A 17,213-nucleotide genomic window follows, 5' to 3' on the forward strand; every position below is an offset into this window, starting at 1 on the left:
CCCCCTCCCCCCTCCCCTTACCACTTTGAAAGGACAGGAGATAGCAGTTTGAAAGGACAGGAGATAGCCCCACAATCATTAATGTATTCAGACCGGTTTACCTGCAAACAGCTAACCACATGCCTTTCTTTGCCCCGCACCCATTCCCATCCCCCCATTCTCAACACTGCGTATAACCACAAAGGACAAAAACACGATCACTGCACATTCCACGTTTCTGTGTGTGAAAGAACGATTTTAAGTTATACCGTTTATTAAAGCTGTAGTGTGATTTTTAGTGCAAAGATGCAGGGGGAAAAAAAGAGACTTTACTTTTGGTTTGCTGCATTTCAGCAATTAGACAAATTAAATTATCAGTTAACAGTGAAAACATCTGCATTTAGACACATAAATAAGATATTAATAAAATTAAATATATTTAAGTCACCCGGGCATTTTCAGGAATTTTTGCGAGGTAGGCTAATAACTTCTGTGGGTAAACAGTGGGTAAAGCAAAATTATTAGAAGCGCGCAATTCACGTAAATGTCTTCCTGCAAAACAAGAAATGAACCTGGTAAAACAAAACAAAACATGCGCAGTGACAGGGAGATTTAATTTACCCGCAGAACTGATGTGCTCGGAGAGAGGAAAATAAATCTAAATCAGGAGCTGTGGAGCACCGGAAAAATCTAACTAGGGCGCCATCTTGGGGCCTCCCAGGCTAGTTACTAGCTCTCCAGCTCCACTCAGAAATACAAAGGTCGCAGGCCGGAGTCTGCAGTGTGGACACCTAACCGTACGGCTGGAATAGACAAGTATGGCACAAGTATATCAACGTTTACATGTCAGACTTTACGACGTCTTTTCCGACCATAAAACGGTTGCAATGAGTTATGCGGTAACAATTATAGCTAACTATCAAGCTAATTATTGAGCTGTTTTTATTTGGCTAGAGAGGTGTCGTGGGAACAGTTCCCTTATCATTTGATATTAGGAAACATGATATTTATTTTGCGTCATATACCCGACAGACAGTTTTTTTTACATTAACATGAATTAAAAACTTTTGGTAGGTAGCAACCAACAGGCTACATATATAAAAGGAGTCTTAATTTTTAATTTTCTCATTATTATACCAAAAACCTTTATTATATGTTGAGAAAGTTTCGCAGAGGGACCTCTAAAGTCTGATTTCACACAGTTATATGTGTAGTCATAGTTTATTTTACAGGTTTCTATGTCAACTTCCTATTTAATATAAATGTATCATAGATTATATACACCCGATACTTTTCTAGCTAGCAGATACTGGTTTAAGGGATATTTCGTGATTTGAGATACAGAGGAAGAGAAGATTTGGGCAGTTTTTTTCTTCTTCTTGTTTTTCTTTTTTTGACCCCCAGAGCCTTTAGCACGCTCTTCTGGCAACGTTTAACTTTTTTCAGTAATTTTACATTGTTGTTTTCAGAGTTCATCTCACGAAGTTAATAAATAGCAACTACAATATCAATGCCATTATTATACACCGTGCACCATCTAACATTCATTTCCTGCATTTGGCAGCATATGTGTCTGAATCAACAGACAAAAGCTATCATTTGGACTAGAAGGTTAATTCAGATGAATTTGTTAGTTTTTGACGTCCAGTAAATTTATGGGCTACTGATTGGCATGCTGTGATAAAGTTTTACCACTAGAGGTCAGTGTTGTCTTACGTCCTGTAGAAGAGAGGCCACGAACGTCTGAGGAAAGAAGCCAGGTGTTGCTCAGAAGACAAATCTTATACTTTTCAGAAATATACAACAGTAATTGCACTCTGGCTTTTTTGAATAATCATTTCCTCACAGAGGAACAATAATCAGCTTTCCTTTCTTTAGGATATTACTCCATGCCAAGATGTATGCCTGGAATTTAGAATAGAAAACAGGAGCGGTGGGTAGTTTATTATCGGCAGTTTATTGTTCTGTAGATGGCTTTGCGTCACCAATGCCAATTTTATTTTGGCAGTGAGCACTGAGCTATGAGTCTATATATCTCTGCTAAACAAGCCAGATCCGTGGGCTCTTTGTTTGCAGAATATTAGCCACGAGTTTTTATTCACCACCTCACAGAGGAATAAACTGACAGCACAATTTACTTTGTTACATTTATAATGACACAGTTATAAAGAGTAAACTGTTTTCATGAATGAGAAAGTTAAGGGTGTAAATTTCAGATAATACCTCTGTGGTATCTCACACTGCATTTGAGTTATTTTTAAAGAGACAAACACATAGTTTTCACAGGAAAGAAGAGGTACTCCCTTGCTCCTTCTATAGGGATTAAGAGGATAAGTAGCCGCCAGATACTGCTAATCAAATGGACTTGATTAACTGGTGAAGTGTGACTACCTCTGTGAAAGTAGATGTTTTGGCAGTTTGCTGATCTGGGTCTGGTGTGTTAACACAGTGCTAAGGAAGAAAGACATCAGCAGTGATCTTAGAGAAGTAATTGTTGCTCCTCATTTCCATTTCCGATCAACGTGAAGTCGGTCATTCTACAGTGAGACAGATTATTCACTAGTGGAAAACATTCAAGACAGCTGCCAATCAACCCAAGGTCAGCCCATAAAATGCTCAGAGAAACTGCAAAAAAGCCAGGAGCTACAATTTGGACTCTACAGGCATGTAGAGTAGCTTTACAGTTAGCATGTTAAATGTTCATAACGTTAAATGTTCATAACACTACAATTAGAGAAAGAAAATAGAAAAAGACAAGTATGGCTTATTTGGAAGAGTTGCCAGGAGAAAGCCTCTTCACTCAAAAAGAACATTTGCAGGGCCGCTTAGCTTTGCAAAGTAGCATCAGAGTAAATTACAAGACCTCTGGAACAATGTCCTCTGAACAGATGAGATCAAAGTGGAGATGTTTAACCAAAACCAAACACAGGATATCAGCACAGACACCCCCATACCAACTGTCAAGCATGGTCGTAGAGGGGTAATTATTTGAGCTTGCTTTGCCATCTATCTGAGAGTGAAAGCTTTCAAGAAACTGCATCATGCAACTGAACAATGATCCTAAACACAGCTGTAAATCCACAACAGAATGGCTGAAAAAGAAAAGAATTGAGGTGTTCTTGTGGTTCAACCAAAGCCAGACATCTTTGAGAGCTGTGCATAAAGAAATGCTCGCAAACCTCGATAAACTGATGCAGGATTATAAAGAAGAGTGGTTCAAAATCACTCCTTGGTGACAGGAAAGAGTGAAAAAAGGTTATACAGAAAACAATTACTTAGGATTTTTGCTTCTGAGTTATGGACTATACTTTTCACAGGAGTGCAGAGTCCTGTAAAAACGTTCTTTTCCACATGACTGCGTGCACAGATGCACAGTGCTTATGCTTTAAACACCCTGAAATACTTATATCTTAGTTAAAGGTTGGTCAAAATTAGGCAATTTTAAATTTTTGCTTTATAAGTTTCACTTAATGCTAGAAGTGAAAATAAACCTTAATGTAAAAAAGAAACACGTATGAACCCTTTACAATGAAATATGAAGTAACGTACAGATTCTTATCCTCTTATTGAATTATCCTGCTTGGTTGAAAGTGATAACAGAAACTAAACCACTGCAACCACATTGTTAACAACAAACAACACCAGTTCAAAGGCCCAGGTATGACTGAAACACATGACTGTAATTTGGTGTTCAGACTGAACCTTGACAGGTCAAACACACAGAGTACATTGCATGTAGTGTCCGCCTACACACTGGTGTTTATTTACATAGCAGTTTCTTTATCTTTCCTATGATGTCAGCTTACTTTGAGGGTGGAAACTTGTGAGACAAATTCCTGTCTAACACCACACGGGCCTGTTCGTTATGCATGTGACTGCTGACTGCTGTTCGTAGCTGTACTGAAGAGCTCCTTTATAGCAAGTTGTCTGCAGGCTTCTTGTTATGTGTGGGTTGTCAGTGGCTGATTATTTTGATCTGGGCCTGGAGATTCCCGCTTGCTCTGAGTACTGCGTTTCAGCTTGCCTGTGCTAAACAAAAGACAAGCAGCCAGGAAATGCACCAGCCAATCAGCAGCTGCCTTATATGCTGACAGCACATGGAGCCAGTCCTAGCGTAGCTTTTATCTGAACAGTTGAGTCGGACAGCTTGGAGAGCCGTGGCTGTGCTCTGAGCAGGGTGAGGGCTGACAGGGCTGTCCTCCATGTTTTAATAAGCATTGACATATCACACAGAGTATTTAGCCATGCATCCACAGAGGTAAGCCTTATTTTCATCTTTTTCCACATATATTACTTTGTCTATGAGGCACCAGCCACTGTATGTGATCTGTGCCTGAGTAATAATACAGGTTTGTCTGACAGAATGGGGGAGGGGAAGCATATTTGTCACTCACAGCACAGGAGTGGAGCCTGGAAGGAGAGCAATGCATGGTATAGTATAACAGACAGCCTCTGCTAGCTGGTTGGCTCTGTGGATATGCATAGTAGAGGGCCATAGGTCACATGCAAGGTCATTGTATGGTCTGACTGAGAAAACCTGCTTCCTTTTGTAAAGTTCAAAAGAGAAGTGACGTTCTGTGACTGTCCCTGGCCTTTGACAGGCCCAGTGAGAGGAACTAGGCAGGATGGGAGAGCAGTTCAGAGAGGAGATCCCAGAGGAATTAACAGATGGTAAACTGACAGCACAGCAAGTTTAATTTAGACCTCGAACAAGAATGAGAGCAAGGCAGCAGGGTACTGTTGTTAATTGTTTGCCAGACTAACACGGCAGGGAAGAACAGACTATAAATGATCAAACTGTATTTTCATGCGAAACCCAGTTCACCCCAGAATGGGGATTGCAACCCCCCCCCCCAAAACAAACATGCTGTTAAAAAGCCTTTAAGCTGTTCACCATTATTCTAAAAATACAAAGTATTTATTGAGTAAATATGTAGTAGCTGCTTATTTATCACGAGCTTGGAAAAACTGCCTGAGCTTAATGGTGTGCACTGCCTCCCAGTGTTGTTCTCTGCTGCCGAGTGTCAGCCATTTTAGAGAGCTTCCCCTTTCTGTCCCTCTGCTCCAAGCACACTGAGTATTTGTATGTAAGACAGAAGGAAAGAAGGGAAGGACTTCCTCTCAAAAGGCTCTGCACAGAAACCTCATCTCATCCAGAGAAGCTTTTGCAGCCTTTTTGAAGTCGACCAGGTTAGATTGAATTCTGTTTATGCATAATGGTGTTGGTGTTTTGTGTGCATGGAGCAGATAAAAATTTTACATTCAGTCAATGATTGTGTCATTTTTCTGTCGGTTTAGCAACATTATTTATATACTATGTAATATTATTGATAATGATTATAATGGACAGAGCCTGTCAAATGTAACCAGTGGAGCTATGGCCTGGATATAATATGGTGTTTATAAATGTGCTTGACCAGGGTTCAGGAGGGATCTGTAAGGACTGAAACAGCAAACTCAACACTCAGTTTGCTGTGAATGGTGTCTGGTAATGTGTTTAATCCCCCCCCATTCCACTATGCTTTTTTCAGGATTTGTGCAGATACACTCACACCTACACATACAGCCTTTTTAGTGTGGTGTGTGCCTTTACAGAGCCCTTCCTGGCATGTTTAAACAGATATAAAAATGTTTTACGATATGGTTTTCCCACAGAAAACTGGTCATTTGCTTAGTAATTCTTAGTGACTTCTGAGCCTCGCTCATCACGCTTTCCTTTTTTACCAGGAGTATCCAAGAACCGTTTCCTAGTGTCGAACGCTTGAACGTGTATCTGTTTTATCTCATAGTTTGTATTTATGTTTTATCAGAATTGTGTTTGAATTTTGTATGCTATTTTCATCCATGTCTTTGAGGTACTTGATGTAAGGAAATAAATATATTTGACTTAAAAAAATGAATACCTCTGCTTTAACAGTCAGCTTACGTCACACTGTGTGCTCAGATTTTCAGGCAGACAGTAGATGGAGGAAGGAGGCTATGCAGTCCATAGTGTCTAAAAGGCCTGTGACATTTTTCAGCTTCATCTTTGTGTCCACCTTTAGGGCCTCTGCTATATATCAGCATGTCGGGGCACATCATAAGCTGCATGTGGTCCTGTGCAGCAGATCTGACTGGTGCCGTGTGTACGTGCTATGTGTGCAGTGTGCACATTGGCCAAAGAGAGAGAGAGCGTGAGGGAGAAAGAGAGAGGGAGAGCGAGCGTGTCTTCAAAATGGACGCCATACACATATACTGGCTGAGAGCACAGAGAGAGAAGGAATCTGATCCTCTCCTTGTCAAGCCTGTAGGGCTGCATCTTACATGTCTGATAAAAGGAACAGAGCCAGAGTATGACTGGATGGAGTTTTAAGGCAGTGAGGGACTTGGTTTTCACGAGTGTTTTTGTGACAGCGAGGATCAGTCCTCTCTGCATTGCAGCATTGTGGTTGAGGAGAGCGGGGAGAAGAGAGCCTGTGTGGCACACCGAGCTGAGCACCCAATCAGGCACCTCCGTGTGGTGCTTGAGCCAATCGGCAGCTCGCAGCCGAGGTTAAAGATTGTCAATTGCAGGAGAGAGCAGCAGGGAGAGAAGGCCTTCTGGGAAACCTGGACCCATCTTTTCCCTCATCCCCCAACGTCCTCAATTGATAAAGATAAAGATTAAAGAATAGGCTGAAGAATCTGTATGTGAGTAAGGAAAAAAGGTATGCCGTTCATTTCCTACATTGAGGCATGATTGTTATGGCAGTGGTGGGTGTGGAAGGGGATGTGTCAGTAGGTTACAGGGTTACAATGTGCTGAACTGAACGTGCTGTGGTCTCTGATTTATAAAGTGATTTTGTCAGGATGGACAGCATTGAGTTCCCTCCTGTCTCTCTTTCCCTTTGTGTGTTGTTGTATTTCCTGGCCTGGACAGGACAGGATGTTGCAGGGGTAAACTGTCTGAGGCTGTCCACAATGGCTGGATGAGGAGGCCAGTAAAGCAGTTTCACTGCACTCCTGTTTGTGTCTATAGATGTGCTGTATTTCTGGATGTCATTTCATCTTACTGTAGGGATTGAGGAGGTTGAAGGGTGTGGGGGTTGGGGAACAAGATAATCGAAATGGAAGCAGTATTCTAGCTGGATGAAAACAAAACATTCAAAAGGTGTTTTTGTCAAGTGCAAGGGAAATTAAATATGGAAAAAATCTGGTTCATCTGAGCACAGAGGCCACTGCATCTGCTGTGGCGTCAGAGAAAACGGTAATAACAAAAGAAACGACAACAGAGCACCTGTAAACCAAGGTGACTCAGATGAGAAAAAAACCTGTTGGTTTGAGAGCACATTTTGGATTGCATTTGAATGTTCTTTTTCTCCTGCGGATGTGATTGTGCTTTCCACTACGATATGCTGGCTGGTATTGGCTGACTCGATTAATGAATATTACTTTTTGTTTAGACTATTTACATGCTGTTAACTTGTTGGATGTCAGAAAACGCAGACATTTCTTTCCTGTGTTTTCATATTTACTATTTATTAGGTCAGTAGAGAAAAGTGTCTAATACTAATAAATGGAGAATGGCAGCACACATTGTACTCATGTTGTCTCAGTATTGGTTAATTTTAGCTTTATTTTGAGATCAAGATGTGGACATTTTTTCTGAGCTGCTGGTTTATTGGTTTGCTCTCTTATTTTGAGTCTTCTAGCTGCAAAACATTCACATAAATTGTTAAGACTATTACCAGTGGTGCATTTGTTTTTAGGTTTTGCTGTGTTGTGTTGTACTTTTGAAGTTTTGCTTACTCTATCTTTTAAAGTCAATCTTACCTTTTTTACCTTTGAAAATCAGAGGAATTATTTCTTGACATGACATAGACTTACTGCTGGATATCATTCACATCAAGGCCTGTACCTGTGGTACTTTAGCTCAGCTCTTTTCTTGAAATACTGAGACACTTCTTCCCGACTATGTGACCCAACTATCACCAGAAACCTGTTATCATTTTTTCTCTAGAATAACTTTTCTTCACATGATAGGAGGTGATCCACAAAGTTGTGTAATAAAGTTAAGAAAACCTGACCACTTGCATACCTACTAATGTACCTCACAACTGGAAGTCATTAATAAGAGAGGTTATTTTGTATTCAGCAGTGAGCTTTATTAATTCTAGTCCTTTTTCTTACTTCCACTTTGGTTCAATCATAATTACACTAAGAATGTAACGCTCCTCATGCACCATGCGGTGTCTTTTTTCCGAAACATTTAGAAAAATAACAATATGACACAATTTCAGCTGTCTGTTACATTTGACTGCACTACACATTTGAATACCTGTGGCGATGCTCTTTTCAGTTTGGAAGAAGAAGAAGAGGGAAAAACAGAAGAACAGGCTGTAACAGAAGAAATGGAGATCTCGACACGGTCCAAAGGTAAAAATAAAGTATGCAAGGTATTCAGATGGTAAAGCTCTCTTTCTCCACCTGCAGCGTTTCTATACTTTTGATGTGTAAAGTGATTTTGGTTTGGTTTATTACTATGAATTAGACGCGCTAACTCACAGTTCACTCTGTGGCAACCCCTTGCAAATAAGAGTACATCTGAAAGAAGCTATTTTAGTGGCGCCACTCAGTTGTGTGAGTTCAAGAAAAGATGGTTGTCATTTCTGATACTTTTTCCTGCTTTTAGGATCAATATGTCTGTTTGATCTCTGATTATTGTCTGCAGTTTCAGAGGCTGGTTCAACAGAAAGGACAGAAAGGGTGGCACCAAAAAGAAAGATGCCCAGTCCTTCTCAGTCATCCAACGGTCACTCCTCTGCTGAGACCTCACCGTGCCCAGTGAAAAAGAAGAAGAAACCAGGTGCTGTTAGCAGCAGCAAAGACCAGGTACCAGTCAGTTCACAGCTGAGGATTTTTTTATAAATAACCTATTTTTATGCCCTCATCATAATAACACAGCAACTAGTTGATCATATTTTATAGTGATAGTAAAATTGATGAAAATATCAGTCCAAACTTTTTAAAGATACATTTATATAATTAAAAGAAAATATATTTTGCTCCTTCTTAAAGGCTCATTTTTCACAGATCATTAGAGAAATATTTTGTTTCTTACCTAGTGACACTGATAATGTGAAAAGGTTTTAGGGGGGTTGTTCAAATGTGGAATAATAGATGATCCAAAAAATTTAAAAAAGAATCACGTTACTAGAAAATATCATCACTTCACTCTTTTGAATTTCTGCTTTTCAGTATATGGGATTAAATATCCCGCACTAGCCTAAAACTATAGATATTGTATCATTACCAATCACCAGTGATTTTGCCAAAAGGTGTATTCAAGATGCCAGATTTATTTACTGCAAAGAGCAGTGGACATTGTCCCTTCTCAATGTGAAAGGCATGGACTAATCAGGCTACAGTATTCATTAAGCTTAAGTCAACTCAGACTTCAATAAGTTATACAGTTTTAATAGCACAAGATAATTCTTTTGTCTTTTGATGTATTGTATCGTTGGGAAGTTTCTGATAGGGCTTATAGAAGACTTAGAGGCCATGCCCAATATTTTTGATGTTTGTCTCTTAGTTTTGACTTGATCAATGTTGTTAATTCCTGATTATTATGTGGAAATGAAGTCTGTGCAGCTGTAATTTCAACAAATGCTTTCATAGTTGCCAGTATTTCAGTAAAATTCCCTACAATCTGTACTATAATAATTACATGATTACTTGTGGCTTATGATTTAGCTTGCATTGCCATGTGCACGCTTTGCTTGTTTCTGCTCAAAGCAGATCACAAATTCACATTAGGTAAATGATTGCTAGTAAATCACTTTGCCCATTATGTTGTCCTTTGTAAATAATTAGTTATCCCCACAACCTTGATTCCCATTTAATCAAGATTGTCCACACTGTTTTCCCCTTTTATGTTATAAAACACAGACTGAAATCACGGAATGAAGCTACGTTACCTAGAATAACTGGACTTGTAATTCTTTTATAGCAGACTCATAAAGCAGCAGCTAGTGTGTAACAGAGTCAGTCTGTGTTTTGGATAGTAACTTCTGTGTGCTTTTTGTCAATGCTTTGCATGTCTGCTTGGCTTCTCTAATCTCTGGCCTGATTTTGATCTCCCCCAACTTTGTGTTTCTTTTGCCTGCATTCCAGTCAGAACTAAGACATGGTCCCTTTTACTATGTGAAGCAGCCAGCACTCACCACAGACCCTGTTGATGTTGTACCGCAGGACGGCAGGAATGACTTCTACTGCTGGTTGTGCCACCGCGAGGGCCAGGTGCTCTGCTGTGAGCTCTGCCCCAGGGTGTACCACGCCAAGTGTCTCAAACTACCAGCCGAGCCCGAGGGCGACTGGTTCTGTCCGGAGTGTGAGGTACTCACTCAGGAATGTGAAAAATATATTAGTGTTGTAAAGCGTAGTTTAATCCTGTAGTTATATTGGCTTAATAACATAAGACCAACCAGTAAGTATGGACTGTAGATGACAAAGATAGGTTGTCAGGCTTTCGTATGCTCAGTGCAGATATAACAAAAGTGTTTGTTTTCTCCTGGTGTCTTTTAGAAAATAACGGTTGCCGAGTGTATAGAGACTCAGAGCAAAGCCATGATGATGCTTACTATAGATCAGCTGTCTTACCTGCTAAAGTTTGCCCTGCAGAAGATGAAACAGCCAGGTGTAAGTATTCTGTTACCCCTGTGTGTCCAGTAATTCGTGCTGCTAAAACTTTTGGAGGCACAAATTTCTTTTCCATGTGTATGTTCACATGCAGTATATCACTGGGATTTTGGCATGTCCTCTTTGCTGACCAGTGGTGATTTTTAGACACCTTTTGCAGCCAAAAGATAACTGTACTACCATCTGTCATGTCAGATAATCTGCACATCCTGAGGTGCAACGTCCTCACAAACAGTCCAGCATGGTATAATACTGATTTGCATGTGCTAATAATTTCTAATAACACAACTAACAATCATTTGATAATGATGGGCCTGACATGGCTGGAAACCATGAAAGTAAATATCCTAGCTGGTGGTGAGGATACAGCTGCCCCTCTCACTCTCTTTCAGGATCATCCCCGCTTGTCATCTCGCTCCCCCCATGCAGCTTCCACGCAGAGAAAGACTTATAATTGGGTAATCAATTACACCACTAACAAGACCCCGTCATGATTTCTTCCTCCACTAGTATTCCTCCTTCTGTTTGAAGCGGCTTTTAGAGCTTTTAGTAGTAGCATGGTGGTAGCATGTTGGTTTGTGGCAGAGGGGACAGGTGTGGAAAATTAAGCTTTAGGCTAAGGTTTAATAAATATGGAAAAAAAGCTAAGGTTTAGTTTAGTTTATTTAGCTTCACTCTCTTCTCTGTTTACATAATTCTAGACTGAACCATTCCAGAAACCCGTGTCTCTTGAACAGCATCCTGATTATGCAGAGTATATTTTTCATCCTATGGATCTCTGCACACTTGAGAAGGTAATACGTTGAGCAGTCGCGACGATTGGATAGTGTAAATGTGGAAAAGTTGAATCATTTGACATTTGAGCATCATTTCTTTTGTCACCACAGAATGTTAAAAAGAAAATGTATGGCTGCACAGAGGCCTTTTTGGCGGATGCAAAATGGATCTTGCACAATTGTATTATATACAACGGAGGTATGCTCCTCGATGTGTGAGCTGTATTACACTTATGTACAGTTATGGTATAATGAGTATAGTAATGCACAGGATGCATGACTGTGTTAATAGCAGATAATTACACTTTGCTCAGATTAGTTGATAATAATGTGTTATTAGAGTGCATTTCCAGATAAGGACAATTAACAGTAATTCTGACTTATATAAAATAACAGTATAACTAAAAGATTTGAAAGCTTTAACGTAATTGCATGTCCTTATTTCAGGCAACCACAAACTTACAACTACAGCTAAGGTGATAGTAAAAATCTGTGAACATGAGGTAAATATGACTTTACTTTTCATTACGGGTAACACTATGACATCTGAAACTTAATTTAGCCATCTTTTCATGTTCATTTATTTGTTTTGTTTTGTTTTCAGATGAATGAGATTGAAGTTTGCCCTGAGTGTTATTTATCTGCGTGCCAAAAGAGAGACAACTGGTTCTGTGAGCCTTGTGTAAGCTGAGTTACCTGAAGTTTCTGCTGATCATGCTATCAGAACCTACTCAAATGTACAAATCTTTAGAGTACAACTCTGTAGTTCCAGTGTTTTACTGTATGTCTGCAGAGTAACCCGCACCCTCTAGTGTGGGCCAAACTGAAAGGGTTTCCATTCTGGCCTGCTAAAGCTCTGCGGGACAAAGATGGGCAGGTGGATGCTCGCTTCTTTGGACAGCACGACAGGTATCAGTCCTTTGCTCTTCAGTTACTTGGGCTTGGTGGCATATTATTCTTTGTGTTAACACGAGAGACATTATATTGTTGATCTTCTTCTTTCAGGGCCTGGGTTCCTTTAAACAATTGTTACCTCATGTCCAAGGAAATTCCTTTTTCTGTAAAGAAGACCAAAAGCATTTTCAACAGTGCCATGCAAGAGATGGAGGTCTATGTGGAGAATATGAGAAAGAAGTTTGGAGTGTTTAATTATGCCCCCTTCAGGACGCCGTACACGCCGGACAATAATTTTCAGATGCTCCTGGATCCCTCTAACCCCTCGTCAGGTCCCATCAAACCTGAGAAGCAAGAGAAGATCAAGCTGAGTTTTGATATGACCGCATCGCCTAAAATTGCATTGACCAGAACCTTGTTACCTGGGGCTGGGATGGGAGGAAGCGCAGCAGGACGGCGGCTCCCTCTCACTGACATGCCTCGCTCACCCATGAGCACCAACTCCTCTGCTCATACAGGTTCAGATGGGGAACAAGAAACAGCCGACAAGTCCCAGACAAAAGCATCAAACAGCCAGTTCAGTACAGGAGAGGAGTCCATGGACTGCACAGGTGTGTGAGTGCCACTCCAAGTCCTCCCCTGTATCAACTATGAGCAGTATGTTGCTAGCAGATGTGGTTATTCATAGCATTGCATATATCTGTCTGCTTATATCGGCATTGTGTAGACAGTAGACCTTGTTTCAAAACAAATATCTATCTACAGTCTCACCAGCTCATCCTCGACCTGGTGGTCCAGGTGGTTCCTTGGACAGCCCCAAATCATTACCCTCTCAAGCTCCTGGCATCCCCAAGCAGGAGAAGACTCCACAGACAGGAAGTATTCTGAACCTTAATCTAGGTGAATCCTTTATGCCTTTGTAAAACAAACTACAACACGCAATAATGTGTTTAAAAATGTCTCCCTCTATTTTAAAAGTCACTTCTACTGCATACACTATGACTGTCAAGTAATAAGATCTTTCCCTATTGCTCATGTACGTATGCACATTCTCTAGATCGAAGTAAAGCAGATATGGACCTAAAGGAGCTGAGTGAAACGGTTCAGCAGAAACAAGGAGCCACACCTGTCCTCACATCTCCAAAAAGACAAATCAAGAGCCGTTTCCAGCTGAACTTAGACAAAACCATTGAGAGTTGCAAGGCCCAGTTGGGTTAGTAGAGATACTACTGGAGGCCAGTTTTGTATTCCTGTGTGTTGATAATTTGTTACCAGTGCCATAATTGAAATATTAATTGTGTTTTGTTTGTTTTTGTCATTTTGGAGCCTTCTTCATAGATATGTCCCAGGACACATTTTATTGTGGTGTGACAGCCTCTTTCGTTGCTTTGTAGGTATTGATGAGATCTCTGTGGATGTGTACAAAGGTGTTGAACACAGTGACTCAGAAGAGACTGATAAATCTGACTCCAGTGACAGTGAGTATGGCAGCGATGAGGAGCAGAAGACCAAGAATGAACAAGACACAGCACCCAGTGAGGAGCCCCAGAAGGAACCTACCAAAACTAATGTCAAAGACCAACCTTCCCCCAGCAATGAAGAGGAGGGTAGAGCTGATTTACTTGTAGCAACTGAATCAGCAGCTGGCGAAGCCAGTGTGACGGTGTCTGACGCTCAAACTAAAGAGAAAACGAGCAGTGAAGTAGAAAAAGAGAGCCCAGAGAAAAGCAAAGCACCTCCGGAATCACCTGTTCCCAGAGAAAAGTCTCAGGTGAAACAAGAGACAAAGCAGACTGTACCAGTGGAGGACTCTGACTCAGAGAGGGAACTGGTTATTGATCTTGGAGAGGAGCAAGGTGGCAAGGAAAGGAAAAGGAGAAGAAAAGACAGTGCTACTGTTAAAGATTCAACTACTGGTAAAGTTGAAGGTGACAGTTATACTTTCTCTGCGTGTCTGACTGGAAGTCGTTTAACACTTAATGTTATAGTCCTTATTTTGTTTAAATCTTATCAACTTTGTATGGGCAAAATTGGCAAATAAGCTTTTATTTTTCCTGTAGGTAAAGCTCCGATAACGTCAACGCCCCCATCTCAAAACAGCACGGCACCTTCCACACCCTCTAGTGTTTCCATGCAGTCCCCTGTGGCCATTCCTGTCACTGTGGTCTCCTTCACTGCTCCTTCTCCTGCAACCATTAGCCTCGCGTCTGCATCCAGTGCCACTGCAACACCCCCCCCTTCCACTTCCGCCTCGACCACACCGGCTTTGAAGAAACAGCGTCCTCTGCTGCCTAGAGAGACAGTGCCGGTGGTACAGAGGGCTGTAGTGTGGAATCCCACAGCTAAATTTCAGACCTCCTCTCAGAAATGGCACATGCAGAAGGTGCAACGTCAGCAGCAAAACCAGCAACCTGTGGCAACCACACAAATGCAGGCGTCATCTCCCAGGCAAGGCCAGACGCAAGTGCTAACCCAGACCCAGGCAGCTGCAAACGGCTCTTCAGCAGTCTCCTCCTCTTCAGCACAGCAGTCCTCACAAAGCACACGCTATCAGACCAGACAGGCGGTTAAAGGTAAAATCAAGCTTCACGGTATGCTAAACTAAGTATGACCTAAAACTGTGTGACTCAATACAAGTCAAGATTCCTTCATGTAAGAGTGATTAGACAATGTACAGACCTAAAGAGCAAAATTAATTAGAATATTACAATTTGATGGCTACAGTGAAAATGTTCTACTTGCATGTTTCACCATGTGAATAATAGTTTTTCTTATTCTAGCTGTCCAACAAAAAGACACCCTACTCAGCACGTCCACTTCAGCTGTCACGCTGGTATCCAGCAGCCCAGCTTCCGTTGCCATGATGGCAGCGTCGAGTTTAGGCACGGCTGCTGCACCTTCACCAGTGGCAACAGACCTGTATATCCCAACTGCCTCGGCAGATGTGGCTGCAGACATTGCCAAGTACACAAATAAAGTTAGTGCATATTTTCTTAGACAGGTCCTGTCAGCAATTTGTTTTTTGTTTTCACTGGAAACACTGCTGGTGTAGTAAAAATTCACAAGATACAATAGCACTGGGCAACTTTAAAACTACATATTAGCGACAGAACAACCTTTGTGTTATCAGTCTGGGTGAGAGACAGAATATATATTTTTTAATGACACATCCTCATAAAATTGTCTTCTTTTTTTCAGATAATGGATGCAATTAAAGGTACAATGACTGAAATCTACAACGACCTTTCAAAAAATCCTTCAGGGAATACAGTAGCAGAGGTAGGTGGTTGCTCTCGGTTGCATATAGACTGAAAACGATTCAGCTCATTTCCTTATCCTCGTATGCCTTTATCTTTTTCTTTTTTTTACAGATAAGGAGACTGAGGATTGAAATAGAGAAATTACAGTGGTTGCATCAGCAAGAGTTGTCCGAAATGAAGCACAATCTTGGTGTGAACTTTATCAGTCAGCTACTAACCGTGCAGTGTTCTTTCCCTCACACTGTACAATTAGTTCTACCCGTGTTTGATCACGCTTGTGTTCTTCAATCTAGAGCTTACGATGGCAGAGATGCGGCAAAGTCTGGAGCAGGAGAGGGAGAGGTTGGTGAGCGAGGTGAAGAAACAGATGGAGCTGGAGAAGCAGCAGGCAGTGGATGAGACAAAGAAGAAACAGTGGTGTGCTAACTGCAGGAAAGAGGCCATCTTCTACTGCTGCTGGAACACCAGCTACTGTGATTACCCCTGTCAGCAAGCCCACTGGCCAGAACACATGAAGTCTTGCACTCAGTCAGGTAAGAGCGCATGTCATCACTAACATGCTGAGGATCATATTGATAAAAACAAAGACTGTATTTTCTTATGGTCTCCATTTGCATGCCTGTATAACCACCATTCATTTCTTAGTTGTAATTAGTTTGTTTTTTTTGTTTTATTCGTAGCCACGGCTCCACAGCAGGAACCTGAGGCCGAGCCTACAGCAGACCTCCCAAATAAAGGTTTAGGGCAGACTACTGGTGGCCCCAACCCTCTCAGAGACACACCAGCCTCTGCGTCATCATCGGACAAAGACTGTGACACGGAAAAGAGCACTGACAGTGTTGCCGTGACTTTGTCATAACCAGGCTTACCATACTTGAAAATGTAAATGTAAATTTTTTTCCTCCCACTACAATAATATGTCCATGTAATTTGTTCTGTTCAACAGCCTTTTCCAAATTGAAAGTGAAAAAAAATCAAGTTATTTTTTATTTATATTATTTGTTTGCCTTTCGGGCGTCACATGGTTCCCCCACTGCAGAGTGGTGTAAAACACGACTGGCAGCAGAGAGTGCGGCAGTTTAAAAAATAGCTTACAGTGTATGTTCTTGCACTCTCTTGCTGGTCTTTATAGGCAGCTGCCAGTATAAAGAGCTTAAGAGCATGCTTGAGTGTCATAAAACATATCAGTGGTGTATTGGACAACAGTTAAATCATTTATGACTACAGAAATGTAACCCGTGTTAATGAACCACCTCAGTTGTAGATTAGAGGACTGCTGACAGAAGTGTCTGTAAATGACTTATTTTGTATTTTGTGTTAATTTATTTGTTATTCTATTGTTGCCTGTTGTATACTGCAAAGAAAGTAACAAATACACACATTTTAAACAAGCTGTTTTATATGATTACAAAAACAGTCTTACATTTGATGTTTTAGTTGTCTCTAAAGTTGAGGGGAACCTTAGGGTTTGGTTGAATGTAAATGTTATAAGACTGTAATAACAATGAAACAGCTGCTGCACATTTTAATATTTGAACAATTCTATAACCTGCATCAAATGCCCCCAAAGTAGAAGTTTATGGGCCTATCAAAAACAGATTTTTGAGAGGTCAGAATTGTACAGTTCTGTGTAAATTGTGATAAAAAC

General features: G+C 40.9%; 1 protein-coding gene across 11 annotated transcripts; it reads left to right on the plus strand.

The window, feature by feature from the left end:
- Window positions 1–649: 649 nt before the first annotated feature.
- Window positions 650–16,956, plus strand: zmynd8 (zinc finger, MYND-type containing 8). Of its 11 annotated transcripts, none has more exons than XM_039612076.1 (22): window positions 4,134–4,237; window positions 4,342–4,410; window positions 8,297–8,373; window positions 8,669–8,829; window positions 10,111–10,332; window positions 10,522–10,635; window positions 11,028–11,093; window positions 11,337–11,429; window positions 11,523–11,610; window positions 11,859–11,914; window positions 12,016–12,093; window positions 12,205–12,320; window positions 12,417–12,916; window positions 13,071–13,205; window positions 13,363–13,518; window positions 13,700–14,221; window positions 14,366–14,878; window positions 15,086–15,282; window positions 15,504–15,584; window positions 15,677–15,755; window positions 15,859–16,098; window positions 16,246–16,956. In XM_039612076.1, exons 1-22 carry the CDS (start codon window positions 4,224–4,226, stop codon window positions 16,422–16,424), a joined length of 3,756 nt encoding a protein of 1,251 aa, XP_039468010.1. In that variant the 5' UTR covers window positions 4,134–4,223; the 3' UTR covers window positions 16,425–16,956. The 11 variants fall into 11 exon arrangements, with proteins under 11 accessions (XP_031588919.1, XP_031588916.1, XP_031588917.1 ...); XM_039612075.1 differs by having other exon boundaries at window positions 4,142–4,237; window positions 13,700–14,233; XM_039612078.1 differs by having other exon boundaries at window positions 4,142–4,237; window positions 10,189–10,332; window positions 13,700–14,233.
- Window positions 16,957–17,213: the final 257 nt, after the last annotated feature.

The sequence above is a fragment of the Oreochromis aureus genome, linkage group 5 (assembly GCF_013358895.1).
Source record: "Oreochromis aureus strain Israel breed Guangdong linkage group 5, ZZ_aureus, whole genome shotgun sequence".
NCBI lineage: Eukaryota > Metazoa > Chordata > Actinopteri > Cichliformes > Cichlidae > Oreochromis > Oreochromis aureus.

Coding starts and splice junctions, on each gene's coding strand:
- zmynd8 (XM_039612075.1), top strand. Junction 12,094..12,204: donor ACTGGTTCTGTGAGCCTTGT/GTAAGCTGAGTT, acceptor GTATGTCTGCAG/AGTAACCCGCACCCTCTAGT. Junction 13,206..13,362: donor TATTCTGAACCTTAATCTAG/GTGAATCCTTTA, acceptor CACATTCTCTAG/ATCGAAGTAAAGCAGATATG.